Below are 27,454 nucleotides of genomic sequence, written 5' to 3'. Positions count from 1 at the left end.
TGGAGGCTATGTGTGTTTTTAATGTATGTCTCCGAGTCAAAGGAGGTTTAGTGCATATGTGTATTTACTAAATGTTCTGGGTGTTTTATGTTTTTTTTTTCACTTCTTTTGTCTGAGTTCAATATGAAATGACTGTATCTCATATATAAACCATAGTTCCCTGTGAAAGACTTGACGCCAATAGGACGTGCCTAAACTTTAATAGCCTACATTATTAATACAGGAGTTTCATTCAAACAGATAGTAACGCCATAATGGAGGTCGCAGTGATAGCATATTAAAAATTCCTGAGTTACCTGTTTTTCCTTTAGGCTGCTGCTGCTGCTATTTTCTTTTTGGAATAAATGCACCTTGGGTTGGAGAAACTCGGTCTCAGTTCAGCTGCTTCTTCCCTTGCTTCGTCGGAACAACGTGCACAGAAAAAAATAATATCCTCAACACATTTCATCTGCTTTTCTCCATCGCAGACGGTCCAAGGGAAGCATTTGCGGGTGTTTCGGCGCACAGGTAAGCAGCACTCTCAGTAGTGACAAACTTTATGATAGGCTGTGTGTCTAGAGTGCTCCAGGCTCCGCCCCCCCCCTGCTGCTGGGCCGTCTCCCCCTCTGAAGATGCGCCCTCCTCGGCCGGAGGCGAGGAAACGGCCGCTTTGGGTGAAACACGAGGATCAACGGGACAGTCTGTCAGAGCCAGAGGTGCCACAAATGAGCTCGTTCTAAAGTTTGGTCAGGTCCCTACCTATCAAAAGAGGTTTCAGTTTGCCTATCCGAGGTTTCTTCCTGGCATCCTTTTAACATTTTTATTGTTTTATTTTTTTATTTTATTCTACTGTGCTAACTGAGCATTTTAATATCATTTGGGACCATCATGGTAAGGGAATTATGTAACTAGAAAAAAAGTCAGAAAAGAAAATGTACTTTGATGCTGAGCAACAGGGCCATTACTACAAAGATTTACAAATGGGTAGGCTATTATCCATGGAGAAGCAGACATTTTTCAAAATGCATTATCAATAAGTTTTGAAAATTAGAGATAGATTTTTTTTTTCTGAATAATCTCGGCATCTAGATTCTGGGTTTAGTTTCACGACGCTGTGATATTCCTAGAGCAGAACTCCTTAGTTCACAATAGATTAACACAGAGCTATTTTTTATTTATTTATTTATTAACAGCAATTTTTTATTATATAAAAGGGTTAAAATCGCCCCCGGTCAGAGATGCCAAAAATCCACTTGTTCTAAAGTTTGGTACCGGTCCCTATCTATCAGAAGAATAGGTTCCAGTTTGCTTGTTTGAGGTTTCTGCCTGTTAAAATGACGTTTTAACACGTCGCACCAAATGCTGTTGGGTCTTTGTAAATTATAGAGTGTGGTCTAAACCAGGGGCGATTCTAGGATCAGAGCTTTAGGGGTGCCTGGCACCCTTTTAACATCATTTTTTTAAACGTTATTCTACCGTGCTGTAACACAGGGGTCACCCCGCATAACGAGTGCTTTTACTTTTGATACTTTAAGTGCATTTATTTTCTAATACTTCTGTACTTTTATTCAATTCAAAATTCAATTCAAAAAGTTCAATGCAGGACTTTCACTAGAATGGAATATTTGTTATAGTGTAGTAAATGATCTGGATTGTTCTTCCAGTGTCAACGAGCAGCATGATAAACAGAAGCACCTCCGAGCCCATGACACGTGAGAGTTCAAATACCCCTGCTGTGTATTTTTACTTTATCAGAATGTACATACAGTACATCTAGATAAATATCATGAAGATTTAGTGAGTTAGTTAAACAAAAAGAAAAGAGTTATTGCAACCCCTTACCATGATTGACATTTGACACAGCAGTTCAGCTTTGTTCAGGTAAAGTAATTTTTTTTGTTGTTGGTCAATTTACAGCCTATTCCAAGTCGACATGAGGAGATGAGATATGGTCTAAGAAATGAATGATACACCCATAAGTATTCTACTTTTATTTCTACAGCACCTTTAATTAATACCTGACATAAATGAAGACAAACTCGAGAGATTTGGTAACTCATGGTGATGTCTTACAGTATGTGATACTCCAAATGGAGACCAACCTGTCCACTGTGTCGGTGCAGTAACGGGCTCAGCGTGGTGACTGCAGCCTGTGAATCAGAGGGTTGAGACCTGGAAATCCTTTGATTGCGGATACTCCTGAGAGGTGGTTTGGCCCGGGCCAAAACACAGGCGCAGTAAGCAAATCGGGAGATCTTACTTTGCCGAACAAACAGTGCACCAGTTCAGCTTATTGAACAGCCTGAACCATTCAGAGAAAAGAGTTGTGTATCTCTCATGAGTATGAACTGTGTTTAATATGACAATTGAACTACTACGTAATGCCAAATGTTACATTTCTCCCAGCTTGCAAGTCTTGTAATATGTCCAGTGTTGCAAGAAGTTACTCAGATCCTTTACTTAAGTAAAAGTACTAATACCACACTGTAAACATACTAAGTCCTGCATTGAAAATGTTACTTAAGTAAAAGGAAAATGTACTGTACTTTATGTTTTCAAAGTGCAAAAAAAACCTGTGTTTTATCAGCTAATCATTTCAGCCGTACCTTTATATTGTTGGGTAGTTTTATTTATAATAAAACATTGTATTTTACAAAACTACATGTGTTTAGTGTGCATAAATCTTAATGTCTATAGTAACTAGTAACTAAAGCTGTAACAGAGTAATGTAGTGGAGTAAAAAGTCCAATATTTCTCTCTGAAATGTAGCGGAGTAGAAGTAGAAAGTGGCACGAAAAGAAAAGACTCAAGTAAAGTACAAGTACCTCAAAGTTGTACTTAAGTACAGCACTTAAGTAAATATACTTTGTTACACTCCACCACTGAATATATCATAGTTTATTTGACTTCAGTGGCTTTAAATTTGCATCACGCATTTAATAGTTTTTACCATCATTTTCTTTTGAGGGCTTTTTTTTTTGTTGTTGTCTCCTCGCTGAGTTAATTCCTTTCCTGTCACAGCATGTTGGTGGAGCAGCTTCAAATCAACTGACAAACAGAGACCACAGACAGGCCGGCGGGAAGTCACTTCCTACCCTCTCTGCTCCTCTTTCTCTGAAGCTAGCACTTTACAAACGCTGACTTTGAACTGATTACGTGACGGTCATATAATGGAACCACAGGGCGATCAGCGAATATTGACAAAGTCTTGTATCGGCACGCGCCTTGGTGCATTTATACACACCTTCAAGCCATGAAGACTGATCACACTAATCAGGAAACGTTGTTTCCCTGAGCACATTACTTACGGTAACAGACCTCTGCTTAGATTTTAGCACGTCAAAAAGCAATCTGATATGATTGCAAGAATATTCAGACGTAGGCATGAATTAAACATGGCAAATTTTTTTGCTGACACGTGTAAAACGCAGTCTAAATGAAATTGGTATAATGTCTCTGCATCTCATATCTTGCTGTTTAATGTGCTTGTACACATAGAGGAGATCAGGCCACTGAATTGAAGACCACACACCGCGTCTAAATGGTGTTTACAGACATCTTTAAATAGTCAAGCATATTTCCTCATGAACACAATGCTGCACAATCAGAAAGAGACTGCTTAATAGCATTTAATTACAGTGCAAATTCAAGTAGGGGCTTACAAATTCTCCTAATGATTTAGATGTGTTTAGATAGCTTGTTTGACAGTTTTTAGGTCTGTCACTGCTTACATAATTGTATTTTTTTTTGTATAAGAGTTTATGCTGTGTGTGTACATGCAAATGTGTGTGGTTCTTTAAACTTGTCGACGCTTTTCCTGGAGTACCGGCATTTACTCTTGTCATCAATCCAGCAAAAGCCTTGTGAATTTGAATGTGGTGAAGTAGCATCTATTTATATAACTGCAGTACCTTTTGACCTTTACACGTTTACGCTGTTGTCGTCTTCAGACCAAACCCATTCACCTACACAGGTTACTTGTCACTCATCATGGCAGAAAGCACACACAATGTACTAATGTCAATGTCAATGTTTGGCACTCAGTTTAAAGACTTAAATGATACAGGGCGTGTGCTCACGATCAAGCTGCAGTTTTGGAACATACTGCCAAATTCTTGGCAATTCTTGAAAACTTCATAAATGCTAGTTGAAATGTTTTGTCACAGATTCATTTATCACTTTGTTTTGGGGTTTTGTGAGCTGCTGCTGCTTTACGATAAACGCTTTTTTTGTTTTTTCTTCCTGTAAACAACTGTTTTAATTGTGAGTTGCACTGTAGGACAATAGTGTTTTGACAGATTTAAAAAAGGCAAATACAGTATAGCTTTTTTAACATTTGATAACTTTTCCGGTGTGAATTGGTATGTGTGTATAATAGAGACTCAGCATTACAGAAATCAAATTTGTGAAAAGTTTGACCCATGCGAAAATATACTTTCCTGACAACTGATCTCCAAAAAAAAAGAGCAAACTCCATCCGCTAATGATGACCATTAGATGTGGTTGAAAAAGCAAGTGAGTTTTTTTTTTTTCTGTCTACTACCATATCCAAGGTCATGAATAAGCGCTTATGCTCATTCACCATAGTACAACATTTGGGGAATCGCGCTGATTCGCTTTTCTGTGAGTTAGAGAGTTAGATGAGAAGATCAGCCTGATCTCACAGAAATATGTGAAATGACCACAAGCTCTTAACATTACATTTATGTGTCCACCATGACAAAGGATCCTAATTGACTTTCCATTGGCAATGTTTCTGTGGTGCTGGCACATCATTTTAACACATCGTGCCACCATCACAGAAACAATGCCAACGTAAAGTCAATTAGGATCCTTTCACATAGCCTTATGTATGTAAGTTAGTTGTCACGTAGCGTATGTAAAGTACTTATGTACTTAAGTTAGTTGTCCCCTAGCCCATGCCACATACGTCTGCGACGCGCACATACACAGGGACCAGGGCAGACAGACAGGGACCAGGGCAGACAGACAGGGACCAGGGCAGACAGACAGGGACCAGGGCAGACAGACAGGGACCAGGGCAGACAGCGGAGCAGCATTACACACAAAATGGCGAAGCGTTTCCTGCTAAAGATTTCCCACCGTGGTCAGAAAACACAGGGGAGACACTTTGTTTCTCTCACTATGACTCTAGAGTCGGTAGGACTCGCTCGCTGACACTCTCACTTCTCCCCCGCTCTATATCACCCACCCCCCACACACACACACACACACACGCCGTCTCGACGCACACACTAGCGCACAAGTATAAACATCAGGCCACTTACAACCATAAAACAAGACTAGTGCAGCTTCACAGTTGAACTGCAAAAAAAAATGTCCCACGTACCGTCCCGGTCGGGACCGGACAAGTGGGAGGCGGAGTGCACCGTGTGCAAAGCTGGCACATATGTTTCAGTGTCTTTATTATTTATGTTATTACATTGAAAAGGTATTAACAGATATTTTGTTGAAGCTGGATTTTCTAACACAGAAGAGGTCATATTTAGAATATTATTTCATATTATTTATTTATTTTAAAGGAGAGCTATTATTTTGTTACATGTTGTTATAGATTTTATTTATTACAGAAGTTATTTTTGCACAATTGAGGCATAATAAAGCCTCTTCATTAACCTCTGAGAATCACCATTGTCTGGATTTGTCTCGAGGCCTGGCCAAGTGTCCTCTTTTTTGGAAATCAAAATATGGTCACCCTAACATAGCCTTATGTATGTAAGCTAGTTGTCAGGTAGCCTTATTTACTTAAGTTAGTTGTCACGTAGTTTACATAGTGGCCTACATGTTATAATCTTGTTTGTTTAATTCATAAAATGTGTAAAAAGACAATTTGTGGTTTTACAGTAGGATGTCACTGAGACCAGCCAAGAAATAGTTCAGCACTGTCTTTTGGCTAAGCTAAGCTAACCGGCTGCTGGTGCTAGTTTCATACAATCATGAAAGTGTTATCAATCTTCGGACAATAAAGCACATAAGCTTTTTTCCAGAAACTATTCATATATAGTATTCATATATAAATAGTTAAACGCTTTTCTTTTGATGAAACTATTTTCCCATGTCCTACACACCCTGAATACAAAGTATTATTGCTTGTTAGTATCTATTGTTTTTTAATTACAATAATCAGTCAGGAACAAGTTTTGGGATCTCTTGCTTTAGTTCCCCTGAAGGTCAAAATTGTTTACGTGAGACATCAGTTTGAAGTCACAGTTTGTGTGTAACTGCATTTCTGTGTGTATGACTTAATGGGAGCTTTCTTAATAAAGGACGTTTGTTTTGTATACAAGATACCCACCATATAAAGTTGGTTCTGATTTAGATTCACTGGCCTCTGGCTGGTTTAACTTTTCTTTACCGTAGTCCCACGGGAACCACACCACTGTCCCAGACAAATCCTCCTGCCAACACGCCAGCCTCCAGAGAGCTAGGCCGGCTAAAGCCTCACTTCCCCTCCAGAGGCAGAAAAAACCCCAAACAAAGTAAACAGTAAGCACCTAGTAGTCAACTTCCTTATCCTTGTTAATTATTCAAAATCCAGGAGGAGAGACCGGCCCACAGTTGTCTCCTGAGTCACTTATTTTTTTTTCTCATACAGGCACTCACTCACCACAACGGCCCCCCTCTCCTCCTGCCTCCCCTTTCAACTTCAAACCCATTCATTTCTGCAAGCTGCGCTTTGATTGTACCAAACACCTGTATTTTTCGAAGAGAGACTTCCTCGCGAGCCCCCGCCCCCCATCTTTGATTGTTAAACAGCAGTGGCGCCGTCATTACTGTCTGTGCAACTGATGCCGCCCAGCTTCCCCTCCCATCTTCCACCTCTGCCTTTTAACCAGAACTTTAATTGCTCAGAGAAAATTTGGATTGCTTTATTTTATCTAATTTTAAAAACCCCTTTTGTGTGTGTGTGTGTGTGTGTGTGTGTGTGTGTGTGAAGGGTTGTAAAACTTGAAATGTGCCTGGCTGGATTTATCGGATGAAGTGGATATGTTCACATATTTCCTAAAAGCTATAAACAGAGCACTCAAACCAAAAATTCCCTCAGATTTGTTGATGTCGATGGGGGAACTTTTTAAAATGTAGAGCATAAAAGTTGGTAGCAGCCAGATGGACACAGACTCCCAAGATTTTTTTCTGGCTCACCAGTAATCCTTCAGGAAGACAGACAGACATACAGACATATACACACACACACACACACACACACACACACACACACACACACACACCTTTGCTGCAGTAATACCATACTTTATTAGACGGCCTCTCCTGCCATCCTGTCTCCCCCCTCAGATTAATATCCTCTGGGCTTCTCACCAGCTGTTTCCGTCCCGTAACACCCCTCATCTTCCTCCAGCAGGCCCTCCGCTTCACATGGCAGGGCTTACAAACTGGGCCACAATGCCTGCGTGGCTTTAGGAGAGGTCTTTGGCTTAGCAGTGTGTGTGTGTGTGTGTGTGTGTGTGTGTGTGTCGATATGTGAGTTCACCACAGCGAGCTGAATGCCGGATCTCCTGTCCACACAACTGAGAACAGCCACTTAAAGAAAGGACAAACACAGACAGCCGTAATTTGATACATTATCTGGATTAGTTTCCTAGCAGTTTGTTGCTATTAGTACAGCCACTTCTCCAAAATGGAGCCCAGGTTGAATGTCAAAGAATATGATGTTTTAACAAGACAAAGCAAAGGCCAAAAGAATCCATAGCCAATCTTGTTTTTGGCTTAAATCCTTTTTTATCAATTCATCATTCCACACAACTGTTTGTTGCCAACGTGATTTGATGTATTGGTGTATTTACAAGCTTTTATTTTCACTCTGTCTGTGCTTGTTTCTGTGCCAGAGTGTGTGTGTGTGTGCGTGCGTGCGTGTGTGTATGTGTGTGCGTGCGTACTGTATGCGAGGACTCGCTTTGGGTGTGTCCGCCTTTGGCTCAGGTGGGTGTTTACTTCTCATGGTGTTTTTACTGTTTGTGTGCAAGAGGCAGACAGGATGTGCTTGTCAGCATGCTCCAGGAGATGAAAGGACGGAGAGGGTGTGGAAGAAGCCGAGTGCCGTTCAGGTAACAGGTTGTCTTCTTTAAAAAAAAATCTCTCAAGAATTCAGCCCTCTTGCCTTCAGCATTCCCAGAGAGCCACGAGTGAGCACCACTCACCACCAAGGTGCTTTAAAAAAAAACAACTCAACACCTACAAAATCTGGCCATAACTGAACACCAATAGGGTCCAGGTGCTCAATCTCAAAAACACCACCATTAGTCCAAAAAAAAACATTCAGAGCAGCTCTGTTGGCGCTCCTTGTTTCCTACGCGCTCAGGTGTGCGTGTCAACTTGCTGTCATAAAACGGATTGCATCACCAAAAGACACAGCATGAGTCAGTTTTAAGAATGGGGGCCCACTGACATGCATATTGATGAGCAACAGTTACTGACATGACAGCAGTCTGGTGTGGATGTTGACATACTGAGGATGTTGTCAGTCACTGCAATGCAGTTGGGCAGGTTTATATCATTAACGTTAGAACCTACAGCAACAACATCCTGGACATTGTCTATTGTCTCGTCTCTTCTTAGCACAGATGACGCTTGCAGTTTGACGTCTCGCCTATGTACTGTTCAGTCAACGGAATTATTGGGAACAAAGAGACAAAGCAGTGGGTTGACCCAAACTACCACAACACATATTATTTGTAACCTGCAGTGATATTAGGGTGGAAATTTGCCTGCAAATACTCAGCGCTCAGGGAATAAACACGCGAGCGTTTGACGAGTTGAAGACTCTTATTTTTACAGTACGTTATGGAGAGATAATACCTGAGTTACTGAACGCAAGTTGTGCCCCTTTTTTCTCTCTCAGATAGAGCAAAGAGAAGAGAGTCAGTCTTTATGGTTTGAGAAGAACACTGAAGTCTCACAGGGTTGGTTCTCTACGGCAGTCACTCTGACGGAAGTGAAGTGAAAGAAATTCTGTTTTCATTGCTCGAAGAATAAAAAAATTGGCCTAATGATTAAGAGTTATTTCAAGTCATTATTCAGTGTGACATTAAGTTCATCTTTTTTTGCTGTCGGGAAGGGGTATTGCCCTAGTCTATATCCACGACGTTCCACTTCTGGGATTGTTCAGGTGCTGCCAGAAATTCCGCCGGACGTCCCTCTTTTCGGCCAGATGTCCGTCCCCTTCCTCTTTCTTTGTTTTGGCGTTCTAACCTCCGGTGGATTTGTGAGGACTACGGTTAACTGCTCCTCAGATCTCTGCAGGGTAAATCCAGACAGCTAGCTAGACTATCTGTCCAATCTGAGTTTTCTGTTGCACGACTAAAACAACTTTTGAACGTACACATGTTCCACCAAAACAAGTTCCTTCCAGAGGCTATTTTGCAGAGGCACCGTGGCTCTGTCCGGAGCTCAGTGCCGCCCAAGACGATTGTGATTGGTTTTAAAGGTCCCATGGCATGAAAATGTCACTTTATGAGTTTTTTTAACATTAATATGCGTTCCCCCAGCCTGCCTATGGTCCCCCAGTGGCTAGAAATAGTGATAGGTGTAAACCGAGCCCTGGGTATCCTGCTCTGCCTTTGAGAAAATGAAAGCTCAGATGGGCCGATCTGGAATCTTCTCCTTATGAGGTCATAAGGAGCAAGGTTACCTCTCCTTTCTCTGCTTTGCCCGCCCAGAGAATTTGGCCCACCCACGAGAGAGAGACATCATGGCTTTCAAATGAGCAAAGTGGCAGTTGGTCAAGGCCACACCCCCATTATTAGGGGACCACTAAGGTCTATATAAAAGAGACTTCAGATACAGTATTAGGGGACCACTAAGGTCTATATAAAAGAGACTTCAGATACAGTATTAGGGGACCACTAAGGTCTATATAAAAGAGACTTCAGATACAGTATTAGGGGACCACTAAGGTCTATATAAAAGAGACTTCAGATACAGTATTAGGGGACCACTAAGGTCTATATAAAAGAGACTTCAGATACAGTATTAGGGGCCCACTAAGGTCTATATAAAAGAGACTTCAGATACAGTATTAGGGGACCACTAAGGTCTATATAAAAGAGACTTCAGATACAGTATTAGGGGACCACTAAGGTCTATATAAAAGAGACTTCAGATACAGTATTAGGGGACCACTAAGGTCTATATGAAAGCATCTAAAGAGCACCATGTCATGGGACCTTTAAATAAATGCCAATAAACCAGAGCACATTTTTCTCCCATCCCGGAATGCTGTATGTACTAGCCAGACCCTCCTTTGCAGCACTGTGGAGGAAGGTCTGGTAATGCAAGACTAGTCCTGTACAGATCCTGGCAGAGCTGGAAGCTCTCATTCATTTCAGATACACATCCAAAGCAGAATCAATTTTAGTTAGCCTGATGTCATCAGACTCAGATTCTAGTCAGAATCTGAGTCTGATACTGATAGTCTGGCACGTTTTTCTACCTTCCTTCGCAGCGCTGTGGAGGAAGGTCTGGCTATGTGATACTAGTTTTACCCTAACCAATCAGTACCAGGTGATGTCTGAAAATAAGAAAATGGAGGCCTGGGCAGAAATTTGGAGATCTCGAACTAGGGCTGCACGACAAGTTGTTTTCTTATTGTCATTGCGATATCAACTTAAGCAATAAACACATCTCGAGAAGACTGTGACACAAGCGTAAGACACACTTTAATGTAACAACCATTCTTATCTTGGTAATAATTTTCTTTGTTTTTTTTATCAAAATTCTATTTTAGCAGCATAGTAAAAGCAGCAGATAGGCAGAACTGAGTACATTTTAATATCTGTTTTTATTTATTGCAAGTAATATTGTTATTGAAATATCCGACAACATATCGCATGTTTCGTTCATATCGTGCAGCCTTATCTCGACTGAAAATGGCATTTCAAAAAATCAAATATGTCTATCCAGAATATGTGTCCACACACACAGTTTCACTGGACCTTCTTTTTACTGAATAAGTACTCTTTATACATTTTTTTTTTTAATTGTTTTTGGGATTTTGTCACAGGGTTTCTCCTGATTTCTCGGATATCCGTTACCTTCCTCTGTCTTTGTGTTGGCGTTCTAACCTGCGGTGGATTTGTGAGGACTACGGTTAACTGCTCCTCAGATCTCTGCAGGGTAAATCCAGACAGCTAGCTAGACTATCTGTCCAATCTGAGTTTTCTGTTGCCAACTTTTGAACGTACACATGTTCCACCAAAACAGGTTCCTTCCAGAGGCTATAAAAGGCACAAATTATTGCAGACAAATTCAACCGGAATGCAGGAAATTAAGCGTTTGATATGCCCCCGAATGTTGAACCCAAAGGTAAGACCCCTTGATGAAACCCATGACCAAAATAGTCTGTCATTATGTTAATAATTGATGGAATTATAGTGAAAACTAATTTAGCTGGGAACCCCCTGGAACCCCTGAAGGAGCCCACTTTGGGAGCCACTGCTGTATAGGACTAGTAAACTGAACTTGATGTGTAAACTCTGGCCGTTAGGAGTGGTACTTGTGAAAATGGGAATACGAGGTGAGGCGTTTGTCCAGCTCATCATTTTGAGTCACACAGACATGAACTCATGCTGACAATCAGCAACTTTTGCATTTAATTACAGTTTTATACACTCTTATTATTACCTTATCTTTAGATACAATGAATGAATGTGGTGAGAGGGCAGACACGAAGCAAAAAGACTTCTTGGTACCACTGGATAATAAAAACTTGCAGGATATCATATCTGGGAGGGTTTTCCCTGTGAACTGGAAGCATTATAATCAGTGTTGGCCGAGGAGGACTGCAGCCCTGGCAAACAGCTCGGTGAAGGGAAAAAAGGGGCTTTTCACAGGTGTGGACCAAGGATGTATTAAGAGGTGTGGACTGGCCTGGTGTCCTGTGTGAGGCAGACGGTGAGCTGTGCTTGTGGCCAGACTACACGAGACCTTTAAGTACATAGTCCTACCTTTGGATTTCTCGGTCACGTGACTCGGTATCTCCAGCCTGCCTTCTCCCAGCCGGGCCGTCCGCGCGCTCTCACCATTGAAAAAAAATAAAAAAAGGTAACCATTTCTATAGCCGCATTGACCCCCTAGCTCTAGTTTACCGAGCATTTACCTTCCCTGGACCTCACCGTTTCACTCAGCCGTCAGAAAACGGCGGAGTGACACGAAGCGACAGCCGCGTCGCTGCTCCGGAAAGAGCCGGGGAGTGACAGTGGGAGCACTCACACTGTCAGGCCTTATTATCGGGGCAATCACAAGCCCAGCTCCGCCGCAAGCTCCGACTACGACCAGAGCACTTTAGGCGACATTATTTCCGGATTTCAAGCGATTCATGGTCGCTAAATGCGAGGCAAGCGATAACAGAGCAAGGTGGCGGTCGGATTTGTGAAGATTACAGTCAATAAAGTGCTCTGCTGCCTAATCCCTGTGTGAAAGGGATGGGCAGTGCACCGGCTGGACTGACTTTCTGCAAAAAAGCTTCTTCTTCTTTTTCTTCTTCTTCTTCTTGACTCCACACGTGCACATCACGGTCAAAAGGGTGTAGCTTACTTGTGTTGGATGTCAAACGCATAGTCAGACTCTTAGGATTAGTCTTAAATCAGATTGTTTACATGGTTGAGCCGGTGCCTATGTTAGGGCTGTCGCAATTTTATCTAAATCGTCAGTATTTGTTAAAGGCAAAATATGTGTCAAACCATTCTGAATGAAGTCTTGTGGTGCTGCACAGACGTCCCGACCTACAAACTGTATCCTACAGATTAAGAAACAATCTTAGTTTGCTACAGATCCTCACAAATATCATACTATAATCATTTACATTTTATAAATTTGAATATTTTTCAGTGAAAATGAGAATAACAATATAAACATGACCATTTCCTCCAATATCGTGAATCATATCGCAATATCAGTCCAAATAATGGCAATTAGATATATTCCTCATATCGTGCAGCCCTACTTATTTCACATTTCATCACTTTGATTTCCTCCCCCAGACTGTGTCAAAATAATGCATTTATACAGTCATTGCTTCTAACAGGTTTACGCCCACTTGACTGGTATTTTGTGCTGTTTCTGCATTGCAGGATGGCAGAGGCTCCCATGTCATGTGACTGTTTTGTGTCCTTGCCCCCTGGCTCTCGCGATGACCATGTGATTTTTGGGAAGAACTCCGACCGTCCCCGGGATGAGGTGCAGGAGGTGGCCCACTACCCTGCAGCATGTCACTCTCCAGGCTCCATGCTGGAGGTAAAGCAGCCATGACTCCTACAGTCCACCACCACCACTGCTGCTAGTGCGGCCCACTGACAACAGGCATCTCTGAAATACACGTGCTGACTCGGGGTGTAAATCACAAGTTTTATCACAATACAATATTACATTGATTCTTTGGACAACCATACGATATTTGCTTGCTGATTCAAATTCAAGGGGCCTGTAATCGATATGAGACGATGTAACTCCGTTTAACACAGTTACATCTATAGTAGTCTTGCTTTGCCTGACCTTCCTCCACAGCACTGCGGAGGGGGGTCACAGCATTCTGGGATGGGAGAAAAACGTGCTCTGGTTTATTGGCATTTCTTTATACCAATCACAATCGTCTTGAGCGGCGCTATGCGCTGGACGGAGCCACGGTGCCTCTGCAAAATAGCCTCAGGGAGGAACTTGTTTTGGTGGAACATGTGTACGTTCAAAAGTAGTTTTAGTCGTGCAACAGAAAACTCAGATTGGACAGATAGTCTAGCTAGCTGTCTGGATTTACCCTGCAGAGATCTGAGGAGCAGTTAACCATAGTCCTCACAAATCCACCGGAGTTTAAAATTACAACACAAAGAAAGAGGAAGTTTACGGACATCCGGCAGAATTTCTGGCGGCACCTCAACAATCCCAGAAGTGGAACGATGTGGATGTAGACTACATTTATAGCAACTCAAAAAAAGCAACTAAAATATGATGTGACAATTTTATTACTGAGCTCTTCCAGAAACTTCAATTGTAAACAAACTATTCTTTTTAATAAAAAGAATAAATATAAAGTGCGAATCTAAAATAAAGAGGCATCTTACAGGGAGCCCGGATAGCTCAGTTGGTAGAGCGGGCGCCCATATATGGAGGTTTACCCCTCAACGCAACGGGCCCGGGTTCGACTCCGATCTGCGACCCTTTGCTGCATGTTGTTTCCCCTTCTCTCTCACCTTTCATTTCTTCAGCTGTCCTGTCAATAAAGGCCTAAAAATGCCCAAAAAATAAGAGGCATCTTACAGATAATATGTATTGCCAGTTGTATAGCCATAGTCATCCAATCATAACAATCACATACCGGGGAGCTTTTTGAGTCGTCCATTAATGCTTCAGAGTTTGTGCTGCTGCCGCTGCTTAGCATACTTGAAAGTTAGACAGATCATGCCTCAAGTCCAGTCTTGAGTCATCAACTTAAAGTCAACTCTCAAGTCTTTTTTTTTGTCAAGTAAAGTCGCATATCATCAAAACGGTGACTAGAGTCGACTCGAGTCCAAGTCACCAAGTCTCAAGTCCACATCTCTGGAACCCAGTGGCACTAATCATATCAGAGTTACTATCCCTAATGTTTTCTAGTCATGCAGTTTTTTTTTCTCTCTCCAGTTGAATACAGTGGAGGTGAAGGATATTATGTTGGGACAAGTCAAGTTTATTTATATAACATGTTTCATACAACCGGCATTATCTCAATGTGCTTCAAAGTAAAAGTAAGGAAGAAAAACTAGGCAAAAATCATGCATGACAAAAACATACAAGACAACAACATTAGAGGTAAGGAGGAATTACACATATGGAAACAAATAAGATAAGATAAAAAACTAAATAAAATAGTATTACAATAAATAAGGAATAAGATAAAAAGGTATAATCATTATCATTATTATTATTAAAAAAGGAATAATAACTTAGGGTTGCCTTCACACCTACCTCGTTTGGTCCGTTTGGTCCTGGAGCGTTTGGTTGGATAGTCCGGTTTGTGTGGGCTGGTGTGAAAGAAACAAAGAAACTCTGGTCCCCCTTGAAAACGGGGGTCTCAGCTCGCTTCCAAGGGAACTAGAGTTTGGTTCACTTTAGGTGAGAACGTGATCCGACCCAAATACAGGAAGTGAACAAATAACAGAGCTTTTACTAGAGTACAATTTCAACCTTGCACACAATTTACGGACTTCTATATGATTTAAGGGATGATAACTTTCAGATCCATAAGCTGTTCTGAGCACACATCGCTGGTCGTCTGTGTGACATCATCATCTGTCTGCTTCCCTCGCTGTCTGTCAGACGCTCATTGTTCGCCTTCTTCTAAAATATTAGAAACACTAAAGCAGAACCAGAAAACCCAATACCTCTATTTGGTGTTGCTCCAGTATTTCTGAGAGCAGAAGTGTCGGCAAGTTTTGGATATTCTGTCAATAAACAAGCGACAGTCTCAATCGCGTAACGTGTGTTTACAGTGTTTGGTGTTTGTTTGACAAAGTGCAGGGTTAAAGCAAACCGAACCAAATGAAAAATGCAACAATGCTGCAACTTTACCCCCAAATTGCACCGAGTCCACTGAAATATATGTGAAAGCACCCTTAAGGGTAAAGAGTAAACTTAACACCTGTTGCCACAAATAAACAATGGGTATTATTTCAAAAATTCAACCTCAAATAACGCATCTAAAACCATCAGGGTGGTAATTTGTGAGAACCAACCCTTTGAATTTCATATAATCAGGGGAATGAATTCAATATGCAATCCAGTTGTGATACAATTTTTAAAATTTTACATTCTGCGCTAGGGCTGCACAATTAATCGCAATTTTATCAAAATGGCAATATGGACTAGTGCAATATCCAAATCGCAGGGGGGCACAATATTTGTTAAAGGCAAAATATGTGTCAAACCATTCTAAAATAAATTATTGTGGTGCTGCAGAAACGTCAGAGCCTACAAATCCTATCCTACAGACTAAAGAAAAAAATCTTTGTTACACATCCTTGCAAAAAATCACACTTCAATCATTTTAAAAAATATATATTTTTCAATGAAAATGAGAATAATGATACAAAAATGCACTAGCACACAACTCTGAAAACATCGGTTCTTAAAATGCAATATGACATCAAAATCATAAAAACAACAGCGTTCATCTTTCTCTTATGACTGTTCATTCTGAATTAATTAATATATCGATCAGAACACCTCTGACACTAATCTTAGACCCCTTAATGTTGTTTTTAATTCTCTATGTAGATTTATTTTGAGGTGTCCATACAATATTCAACATTGTTTTATGTATAAATAACTTAACTAGCTACAGCCTAAATCTAAAAGACAATTTCCTACTAAAAACATACTTTTTGGTTCCATATACAGTACAGGCCAAACGTTTGGACACACCTTCTCATTCAATGCGTTTCCTTTTTATTTTCATGACTATTTACATTGTAGATTCTCACTGAAGGCATCAAAACTATGAATGAACACATATGGAATTATGTACTTAACAAAAAAGTGTGAAATAACTGAAAACATGTCTTATATTTTAGATTCTTCAAAGTAGCCACCCTTTGCTTTTTTATTAATAAGGGAAAAAATTCCACTAATTAACCCTGACGAAGCACACCTGTGAAGTGAAAACCATTTCAGGTGACTACCTCATGAAGCTCATTGAGAGAACACCAAGGGTTTGCAGAGTTATCAAAAAAAGCAAAGGGTGGCTACTTTGAAGAATCTAAAATATAAGACATGTTTTCAGTTATTTCACACTTTTTTGTTAAGTACATAATTTCATATGTGTTCATTCATAGTTTTGATGCCTTCAGTGAGAATCTACAATGTAAATAGTCATGAAAATAAAGAAACACATTGAATGAGAAGGTGTGTCCAAACTTTTGGCCTGTACTGTAGATCTTCATATCCACTCAGACTTATGCAGTATCTCTTTTTCGTTGTCCCCTGAATTCTCAAAGAAGTCGGACGCAGATCATTTAGATATGAAGCTCCTTCCGATTGGAATAATCTTCCTGGGTCTCTGAGATCTCTGAGATCTCTATATAATCTATCATTATCTTCACTCGAGTTTTTGCGCGGGAAAGTCACCGGACGCCCCAATCCTCTGAACACAGCCATACTGAGAAATCCAGAGAGAGTTGTGTGGAGCTGAGGGTCTTAATTAGCTTTGTAGCAACTCATTTGGCAATGGCTTGAATGTAATGTTCATTAATATCAAAAAGTTACGCACTAAAGCTTTAAAATGCAGAATACAGAAGTGTCAAGCAGAGGCTGATAAGATTAATTTATATACAGTAAGAGGATGTAACTTTGTTTTTTGTGTGGACAATTTTGTCCAATACATGTTTCAGCTTTGCATACCGTACGCACAAGGGACATACTACACTGAAATAGTTTGCGCAATGTAACCGGAGCCAAAAATAAACAACACTGTTTTTTCTCAGCCTCAGTTTGTTTTTTGTCTGCAGTGCACATACATCCAGATCCCTCAGGTGGAGCACACCCACGCTGTTGTCCTCAGCAAACCTGCCTGGATGTGGGGTGCTGAAATGGGAGCCAATGACCAGGGAGTCTGCATCGGGAACGAGGCTGTCTGGACCCGAGAGCCTGTGGCTCCCGGAGAGTCTCTGCTGGGCATGGACCTTGTCAGGTGAGCACTGAAAAACTTTTGATACTGTATTGGTAAAAAAACAAACACTATGGATAATAAACAGCTATTTGGACTGCACAATACTAGGAAAATATTCAGTATTTGCATCAGCTGTGTGCTTGGCCATCAAGTGGTATTTCAGATTGGACGTGCCGCGATGATAGCTCAGTTCACAACCACAAAACACACTGATCACTTTGGTCTTATCAATGGAACCATTTGGCAACTTTTTAAAAGTAAACTTTCCATTCAGAATCTTATTGGCATCCATTTTGGTGTCTCGCGCTCGCCATCCACTCAAAACGTAACGTTAGCCTGCTACTCTCTGGCCGGCTCGCGAGCCCAAACAAGTGTGTGCGGCGTGCCTGTTGTTGTGTTTCCGGTCTAGCTAGATCCGGTGTGGTGTTGTAGTTTTTCTAACGTTACTAGTTGTTGCAACAGCATGTGAAAAAAAACTACAAAGTTTGCTAGACCAAAAAGAACGTTAATCTCGCGATTAAAAAATGTACGCCGTTAAAATGGGTTTGCGTTAACGCCGTTAATGACGCATTTAACTGACAGCGCTAATATATATATATATTTTATTTTATTTTTGCATGCAACATGAGCATGTCAATGCAGAGTAATGCCACAGTCTGTGTACTTAATGGATGTGTGTATGTATGTACGCACTATGTTGTGTTGAATTCTTTGAACGGCAGATATTGTTTGTTGGTCCAAGACAAATTTCCTTCGCAACAATAAAATCTGTCTTATCTTATTCTATACTTCCTTTCAACTAACGCAGATTATCTATGAGTGTCCTTCGCGGTATGTCGCAGCCTTTCGCAATGTATATATTGCGGCAGTTGATATCGCGATGACGATAAAAAAAAAAAACAGCCCGATAGATTGTGCATCCCTACAGCTTATCCAACTTTAGCAATGAAGAAAAAAAACTAATCTTCAGAGCTGATGGGAGCCACTATTGACTGCATCCTAATTAAATATAGTTTGGAGCTTGTATATTCAGTAAAGTATTAACTTAATCCTCTCAGGCTTTGATCAGAAGGCTGTGTAGATTGTTGCAGCATGTTGTGACAGTTGTAGTAAGCGCTGTTGAGGCGTAGCACTTATCTGTTCATCTCTGTGTATAAAAACACCCTTAAGTAAAGTCGGCAAGTAGCAAATACAGTAGCATTTCCTCCCAAACATATGGCACAGGAGCGTGTAATTTGAACTAACTGATCAAACAATAAATAGATAAGCAGTAGAAAAGCAGATACATGCACGAGGATTCACATTAGTTGGTTGTCATTCAAACATGTTAAGACATGAAGAAACGATATCTGTTACCCAGGTGCAGCAGCTTACCCAATAAATAACATTGACACTGCAATGTCATAGCTAAAATAGACCCTTTAATTAATAAATGATGACCTAAAAGCTATAGTAATAGAACACAGGGCTGCAACTAACATTTAGCTTTTCATTGTCGCTTAATCTGTCGATTATTTTCTCGATTAGTTGTTTGGTCTATAATATTTCAGAAAATGTTGAAAAGTGTTTTCCAAAGCCCAAGATGTCTTGTTTTGTCCACAACCCAAAGATATTCCATTTACTGTCACAGAGGACTAAAGAAACTAGAAAATAGTCGCATTTAAGAAGCTGCAATCAGAGAATTTTTTACCTTTTTTGATAATAAAAAAATGACTCAAACCGATCGGTTAGTTGACAACTAATCGATTCATCTTTGCAGCTCTAGAACCAAGCGGCATAATGAAAGAATCGTGATTATTGATAAATAACTTAATAACATTTTATAACTTCATAAGTGATGCCTTCTAAAGAGAAAGTAATCCTGCATGACTTGTGATGGTCAGACTGGGGTTGGAGCGTGGTGACAGTGCCTGGGCGGCGCTGACCGTCATCACGGGCCTCCTGGAGCAGCATGGCCAGGGGGGGCCGTGCAGGGAGGACCCTGAGCCCTTCAGCTACCACAACACCTTCCTCCTGGTGGACCGCAACCAGGCCTGGGTCCTGGAAACCGCTGGGAGGCTGTGGGTGGCGCAGAAGGTTACAGGTAAGGATGGAGTTAAAACTTCAGGGTCCGGAGTGACGGGTATATGAAAAGTCTGGCTCAATGGGTGCCCGACCATAAATGAGAGCAGAACTATATGTATTTACAATATGGTGACTTAAGCCTGTTGCTCAATGCATGACTTGTTAACACCTCTGTCTTGTTAACACCACTTTCTGTCCGTCCCATATGGAACTGAACGACCAAAAATCTTGCGCCAAATATGTATTAATCCAAGGCTGAAAATATTCCCAGTGAATTCACGAATTTACTTCCGTTATAGATTATTTTTTGGGCATTTTTAGGCCTTTACTTTTATAGGACAGCTAAAGACATGAAAGGGAAGAGAGAGGGGGAATGACATGCAGTAAAGGGCCAAAGGTCAAAGGAGTAAACCTCTATATATGGGCGCACACTATACCAGGTGAGCCACCCAGGCGCCTGAGAGAAATTAACATTTTGACCCGGTGGGGTCCGGGATCACCAGAGACAGTCATTGCTTCCAGGCAATGCTTCCAGTAGTTGTTGAGTTACTTCAGTCTGGACCTCAGTTGTGGACCGACTAGCAGACCACCTCTGCCATCCCTACAGCCACACTGCTAGCGTGGCTAAACGCATCTACAGGACTAATGTTAGACCTGACTAAAGTCCTGCGTTGAGTGCTCGGTAGGGGCGTGAATCTTCTCTGGTGTCACAATTTGATTATGATGATCCTGTCAACAATTCGAATCGATTCGATATCCCGATGCATCACAATGCGTCACCTCCTCGATATTATTATATATTGCTACACATGGTTTTCATCAACCAATTCAAGTAGTCAGATAAATATAAACTCCTATTTTTATTGTATCTGCTCTTAAAAAAGACATTTCCTGAATGTAGCGGAGTCTGAACACAGCAGGCAAAAGGCAAAAGCAGCGACCGGGAAATCAACAAGCAACATCATTAGGCAATAATCGATTATGGTCTGTCACTGCAACAATTACACTTAACAACGCAACAGTGTTGGAAATATATATGAAATATTTTAATACTAAATACACACTGTATTGTTCATTCTTCAACATGAGACCACAGTTTATAGAGCTGTGTCATATAATTCATGGAATCTTGAAACTGTGGTGAAGTTACAGACCCTCATTCAGTCACTCAAACATTTCAAACATATTGCAAATGTAAGCAGGAGAATTGCATCTTTACATGCTAATAAAAGCTTCCTCTTCTCAGAGGGTGTGAAGAACATCTCCAACCAGCTGACCGTCGGTGCCGAAATCACGGCAGAGCACCCGGAGCTGCGGAGCGTGGCCCAGGCTCAGGGCTGGTGGGACGGGGAGGGAGAGTTCAACTTCTCTCGGGTGTTCAGCCCCGAGAACCCTCCCGCCAGGATGGAGCTGGCCAAAAAACGCTACAAGGGAGGCACCGACCTACTCCAGCAACATGACGGTGAGCGTGGTCACGTCCTACTTGTCCCAGAATGCCTGTGGACATTCCCCTTAGAACAGGGGTCTTCAACATATTTTAGGCCAATGCCTCTATGAAAGAGAGACGGAGCAGGAACCCCCTCCATTACATGTAAATGAAATAGAGTTGCTTTTTAAACTGGGCCTACAATAACGTGTAGGGGGGCCAAAAGCCTGTACATATACCTTTTTATGGTGCATACAATACTATGGTATTAAAATAATAATCATCGACATATTCATGTATACATCATGTTTTAATGTTAAACATACATAGCACAGTGAATCCTTAAGCGTAACTGTATCTGTGGATGGCTACCTTAGATACAGGCCAGTAAGACTGTCATTGATGTTGTGTAAATAAAAAGTCAGAAATAGGCCGATTTATCTATCCTAATAATATGTTTGACGGAAGTTTATGTATATTTTCAGACATATTTTGAATTTTGAAAAAATAATCTTTTTTAAAATGATTAAACAATGACTTGTTGGCCCCCTGCCGTAACTCCGAGGACCCCCTAAGGGTCCCGGACCCCCTGTTGAAGATCTCTGCCTTAGAACATGCCTTCCCATGTGGCATTCAGTAATAGGTGGAGATTGGGATGAGTTTTCTCCTTTTTAATGTCAATGTGCTGTAACATTCATCCACTGTGTCTCTCCTGCGCTGTCTCTGGTCTCAGGCTCAGTGACGGCAGCGGTGATGATGTCCATTCTGAGGGACAAGCCCAGTGGCATCTGCATGGACTCTGGAGGTTTCTGCACCACAGGCAGCATGGTGTCTGTCTTGCCCAGAGACTCCAGCCTGCCCTGCATCCACTTCTTCACCGCCACCCCAGACCCATCCAGGTAGGTCACTAACTGAACCAAGAACTCCTGAGTCTAGATTATAAAAATCTGTTAAGACTATTATAACCCATGTATTTTACGCGTGTGCTTAAAGTCCTAACCATTTTCTAATAATTTCCATGGTTCTTTCTCTACTTGAAAGAAGCAAACTAATGGCTTTGTAAAATAAAGCATTGTCTATATATGTTTTAAATGTTGAAAAATGTGTTTCATGGTGCCTCAGTGGCTGTTTAGACTACTGCTGTGCTTGAAGGGATACTTGGCCGATGTTAAACCAGCTCTGTGTCATCTTTGTGTGGGCAGTGTGTTTAGATGAATGGGGTTTGACCTTGCACCTCCGAGCAACGGAGGTCTGCCGAGATCCATTTCACGTCATCCAGCAGATCTTGGCAGACCTATGCTGCTTGCACCGGCGTCATGGGGGGAAGCCAAACACCATTCATCTAAACACACAGCCCACACTGCCATGACACAGAGCTGAAATTAAATCTGCTAAATATCTCTTTAAATATGTCACTGCTACTTTGGTGTTTCGCCTCAGACACGCAAACATTCTTATTATACCTAAATTCAGTAGCACTTTTCATAGCATGTATTCCTGGTGTGTGGTAGTTTCTGTTTAGGGGAAAAAACTGCAATGGAAGTGATGCGTTTTACCTTAATAGCATCAGAATTGAAGCTGTTAACACAAGCAGTAATAGCTACAATGAATACAGTGAAAAGTCAAGAAAAAAAACTTAAAAATTAAAAAAAAAAAAAAAAAAAAAATGTCTTGTACGCTGATTGATCAGTTGTTGCAAAATGTATTCTTATTAAATTTCATTTCATTGAAATATTGAAATGTAATTTTAATTTAAATTATGAAAGTGCTGGGATGCAAATATTCTTTCCCTCCTTTTCTTTGCTTTTCCTGCGGGTCAATGGGAGTTTCTGAGTCTATCTTTCTTTTCTCCCCCCCCCCCCCCCCTCATCTTTAACCTGGTAGGTCTATATTCAAGCCTTTCATCTTCTCAGACTTATCAATCCCGGTGCCGAGAGTGGTTTCCCCACAGTTTGGCCCAGATGACCCTGTCAGGAAGCAGCCTCGCTTTCAGAGCCAGGTGGACCGCAGACATGACCTGTACAAGGCCCACCAGGTGGCGCTCAACACCATGGAGACCAACCCGGTGGGCACTCATGGATGACCTAGGTCAATGTTAGTCCTGTACTAGTCTGTATCCACGACGTTCCACTTCCAGGACTGTTCAGGTGCAGGTGAAATTCTGCCGGATGTCCCTCTTTTTAGGCGGAATGTCCGTTACCTTCCTCTTTCTTTGTGTTGTAATTTTAAACTCTGGTGGATTTGTGAGGACTATGGTTAACTGCTCCTCAGATCTCTGCAGGGTAAATCCAGACAGCTAGCTAGACTATCTGTCCAATCTGAGTTTTCTGTTGCACGACTAAAACTACTTTTGAACGTACACATGTTCCACCAAAACAAGTTCCTTCCTGAGACTATTTTGCAGAGGCACCGTGCCTCCGTCTGATGCTTAGCGTCGCCCAAGACGATTGTGATTGGTTTTAAAGAAATGCCAATAAACCAGAGCACGTTTTTCGCCATCCCGGAATGCTGTGTGGACGGAACGAAGGTCTGGTAATGCAAGAGTAGTCCTGTACAGATCCTGGCAGAGCTTGAAGCTCTCATTCATTTCAGATACACATCCAAAGCAGAATCAATTTTAGCGAGAGTAGAACTTGGTCAGTTGTTGATGGTAAATTACAGATGAGTCGCAGGCACAGGACTCACTCCCAGTGCAGAGCAAAACCCAACGGGACCTAACAGTTAGTGCAGACAAGACCCATGGCATGAGTGTAGACTAAACATAAACACACTACAAGTACACATACAAAGCCAAAGAGCAGGGTTTCAACCATGACTACACTGTGCAACCAACTGAGATTACTTGGAGGTATTCAAAACAAAGTGACATTTGACTCTCCTGTTTATTTGTTGAATCATAAGCAAATATGTTTTAACCGACATTGAGCTTATGATTTAATACTTGAACTGACACAGAAAGACTACAGACACACAAAAGTCTGGTGTAGTAACCAAATTCCCAATTTCATACTACATACTTACATACATACTTCAAAGCCGGTTTTGAGTATGTTGTGCGTTCACACGGAAAAGTGAAACACTTAAAGGGTAAATACTGTTTTTTTCTCCAACCTGGACCCTATTTTCCTAGGGTTTCGTGTGTAAGTGACTGATAGGAACAACCATCTTTGAAATTGTTCCAGTATTAAGCGTGAACACTGTAACCGGGCTGCAATGTAACCCTATGGGGCAAATGTTCACCATCAGTTTGGGCTACTAAAAGTGCTCGTTTTGCCACTGACAGGCTCAGATTATTTTTCTAAGTGTCTGACAACATCATGCAGCAGATTAGCTTGCAGAGGAAATGGAGGTGTGTGATAGCTGGTGTGCAAACTGCTGTCATTAAGTCTGCGTCTCCTCCCACAGACGCCTGCTTGATTTACAGTCAGGACTTTTAAAAAAGTGGGATCTGGATTCCAGTAAATAACGTGATAGTACATAAAGGGGCTTGGCCATGGTTTAGGATGTAGTCAAATGACTCCACTGCTGAAGCAGTTTTAAACACACAATATGCAAATACTATTTCTGACCCAGGTGTTACTGTCGTTTTGACATCTCTCTGTCTTTTCTCTCTCCGTGTCAGGACGAGGGTTTAGCCGTCTATGAGATTCTGAGGGACTTGGAGTCGCAGTGTCTGAGCGAGATTTCAGCCATGCTGAATGGAGAGATACCAGCAGAAGAACTGGGGGACTTGTTTTTTGATTCCGTCGACACAGAGATCAAGTTCTACCAGTGAGGAGGTGGGAGGCTTCAGGAGCTGCGTTTTGTGTTGTGTCGTGCATGATTGTCTTCCTGTTGTGGAAAACTTTAGGCTACATTTACACTACTACGTAGTGGTTTTTAAGCGGCGTTTTGAGCCAATAAAACGATCCCCGTGCACACAAGGGTTTTAGCTCAAGTAGCAGAACTAATCTCTGTTTATACTAACCTTCCTAAAAGGCATATCACATGACCATTAGAGTATACTGGGCTACCGCCCGCTTGGTTGTAGTTGCCATGGTAGTTGCTTTTAGTTGCAGAAGAGATTATGGAGAAAAGGAGCAATGGTGAAAAATAAGATGCAAGATTTCTTCATCTTTGGACTGTCAACGAGGTTGAACTGTTGCTGAAAGAAACACGTGACTACAAGGCGACAAAAGCCCTATTCCCAAGGGATTGGTATCATCACATATCATAAATTGAAAATACAGAAAATACTTTGCAGAAAGAACAACAATGGCAAACAGGGAGACCGGGGATTTATTTGCTTGGACCGACGATCAATGTTCTATATCTATGCCAATGACGAGGTGGAACTGTTACTGAAAGGTATGTAAGCATACCTAACCGATTAGACTGACGGACGTGCGTCGTCGTTTCCAAAGGTCTCAGGCAACCCTGGAGTTTTCAAACCAAAACAGGGGAATGAGACCAAAGTTCTGTGTTTTAGGGGCTCTGAAACTCCAGAGTTGTGTGAGCGTGAGGCGCAAACGTATTTTTTTTCAACCCAAACATTAGACTGCAACTTGGCTGAGCTGAGAGACTCAAACCCTGAAGAGAAGGTTATTGTAATATAGCGATAAACATGCATGACTATAGTAATACAATGCCTTTCAGTAGCACTACAGGTTGTAGAACATTTGTCAGTATGGGCTCAGGCCCTTAAGAAGAGGTGAGCTTAAGTCAGTCATTCCTATGTTAACTTGGTAGATAGCGGCTTCCTGCATAATTAAAGGAAAACACTAACAACGTCTGAGTCAAACCCAATTTATTTAAGATTTTTTTGGGGGCATTTCAGACTTTAATGGAAAGAAAAGATAGATAAGAAAGGGGAGAGAGAGGGGGATGACATGCAGGAAATCATCTCAGGTCGGACTCAAACTCTGGAACTTCTGCGTCGAGGTATACACCTTCATATATGTGCGCCTGCTCTACCAACTGAGCTAACCCGGCCACGAGTCAAACCCAATTTGATGGTGATTTTTAAGATCATGGAGAGTCTGCATTTGTCTGTGAAAATGGAACAGGTGCAGAGGATTTAAATATCTTGCCTCTTTTTTTAAATACTTCATTTATAACAGTCGCACAATAACACACACACACACACACACACACACACACACACACACACGGCGGCTGCCTATGAGCCTTGCCATTTAGCCCTCTTTTTGGGCATCCCAAGCTAATGAAGCCCTATTATGAGAAGCCTGTACGTGTGTCCTAAGCTGCCAAATATGAACACAAATAGTTGGCACCTATAGCCTAACTCTGAGATGGTGTTTAGGAGTGGTTGGTATTTAATGACCTTAGTCAAAAAAGCTTCCTCCATGCTAGGATCAAAGGTGCATCCAACCTCTAAAACGAACACCTGACTGGACTCCTCATTAATCACAATATCTTGTGTATTAGCAAGCAGGTATGAGAAGGTATCAGAGTCACTATTCTGCTCCAACACTCCTGCCTTCTTCACTCATTCTTTGCATGCAAAGGTAGAAATATCCCCGCGTGGAAGTGTGGCTGTGTTCCCAGAAAAGCTCATTATGTGCTCAACGTGTGCTGTGTTTAACTGTTGTGTTCTGTTACAGCGCCCTCAGGTGGACATCCCTAACGCTCGCAGAGTTGCAGGAGAAGGCCCTGGGACTGTTAAAAAAAAAAAACTCTGTGTTCCTCGTCCGATTGGGTTCGGCCTCACTCACACAGCACCCGTCCCTGACACTATTCCATCATTAACACAGACTAAATGTCTAAACTGCACTGATTGGAGCAAATGTATCATCTGTATCACCCAGGGAGAAATGAGTGCACTGTGCACCTCCTTAGTGAGTATAATGATGTAGACTACACAGGCGCCTATATGTAGAGGTGTATGTACTGTAAGTACTGTGAGTATGGCATTTGTTTAACATTTTGATTGTTGTTGCAACTGTATGGGTTTGTCATTTGATGGCTACCTGTAGGGAAAGATCTAATAAAGAATGTGAATAGTCTGTCCTGTGTGTGTTGTGAGCTTTCTGGCCAACCTCGTGGTGCAGCTGGTAAAATCGAGGTTTACTAAAATGGCTTCCAGATTGTGGTAACCTTAAAAACACTGGCTTGGTGTTCAAGTGTGAACCATGGGTGTATTATAAGAACTGGATACAGTGCTGCAGGCAAAGCCCCGTTCATTCCTATGAGTTGTTCAGTGGTGCAAGAAGCCTTCATGGAGCCAAAAAATCCCTGCATCTTGCACTCTGCTTCCCCATTATGGGGCCCATAGAGCAGGCGCACTAGAGACCTCCGCCAGGCGAACTGTCTACTTC

At 41.6% G+C, this 27,454-nt stretch overlaps 1 protein-coding gene across 4 annotated transcripts; it reads left to right on the top strand.

The window, feature by feature from the left end:
- The first annotated feature begins 11,829 nt into the window (after positions 1 to 11,829).
- On the top strand, positions 11,830 to 27,142 carry scrn2 (secernin 2). 4 transcript variants are annotated; one of them, XM_028598597.1, is made up of 9 exons: positions 11,830 to 11,907; positions 13,086 to 13,248; positions 17,487 to 17,668; positions 19,531 to 19,730; positions 20,958 to 21,173; positions 21,871 to 22,036; positions 23,022 to 23,202; positions 24,760 to 24,916; positions 26,741 to 27,142. In XM_028598597.1, the coding sequence occupies exons 2-8, from the start codon at positions 13,087 to 13,089 to the stop codon at positions 24,910 to 24,912; spliced, it is 1,260 nt and encodes a 419-aa protein (XP_028454398.1). In that variant the 5' UTR covers positions 11,830 to 11,907; position 13,086; the 3' UTR covers positions 24,913 to 24,916; positions 26,741 to 27,142. The 4 variants fall into 4 exon arrangements, with proteins under 4 accessions (XP_028454398.1, XP_028454372.1, XP_028454381.1 ...); XM_028598571.1 differs by lacking the exon at positions 11,830 to 11,907 and adding an exon at positions 11,940 to 12,054 and having other exon boundaries at positions 13,084 to 13,248; XM_028598580.1 differs by lacking the exon at positions 11,830 to 11,907 and adding an exon at positions 11,940 to 12,057.
- Positions 27,143 to 27,454: the final 312 nt, after the last annotated feature.

This window comes from Perca flavescens, chromosome 2, assembly GCF_004354835.1.
Source record: "Perca flavescens isolate YP-PL-M2 chromosome 2, PFLA_1.0, whole genome shotgun sequence".
Taxonomy (NCBI): Eukaryota; Metazoa; Chordata; class Actinopteri; order Perciformes; family Percidae; genus Perca; species Perca flavescens.
The sequence above is the reverse complement of the archived record's forward strand: the minus strand, read 5'-3'. Positions and strand labels throughout refer to the sequence as shown.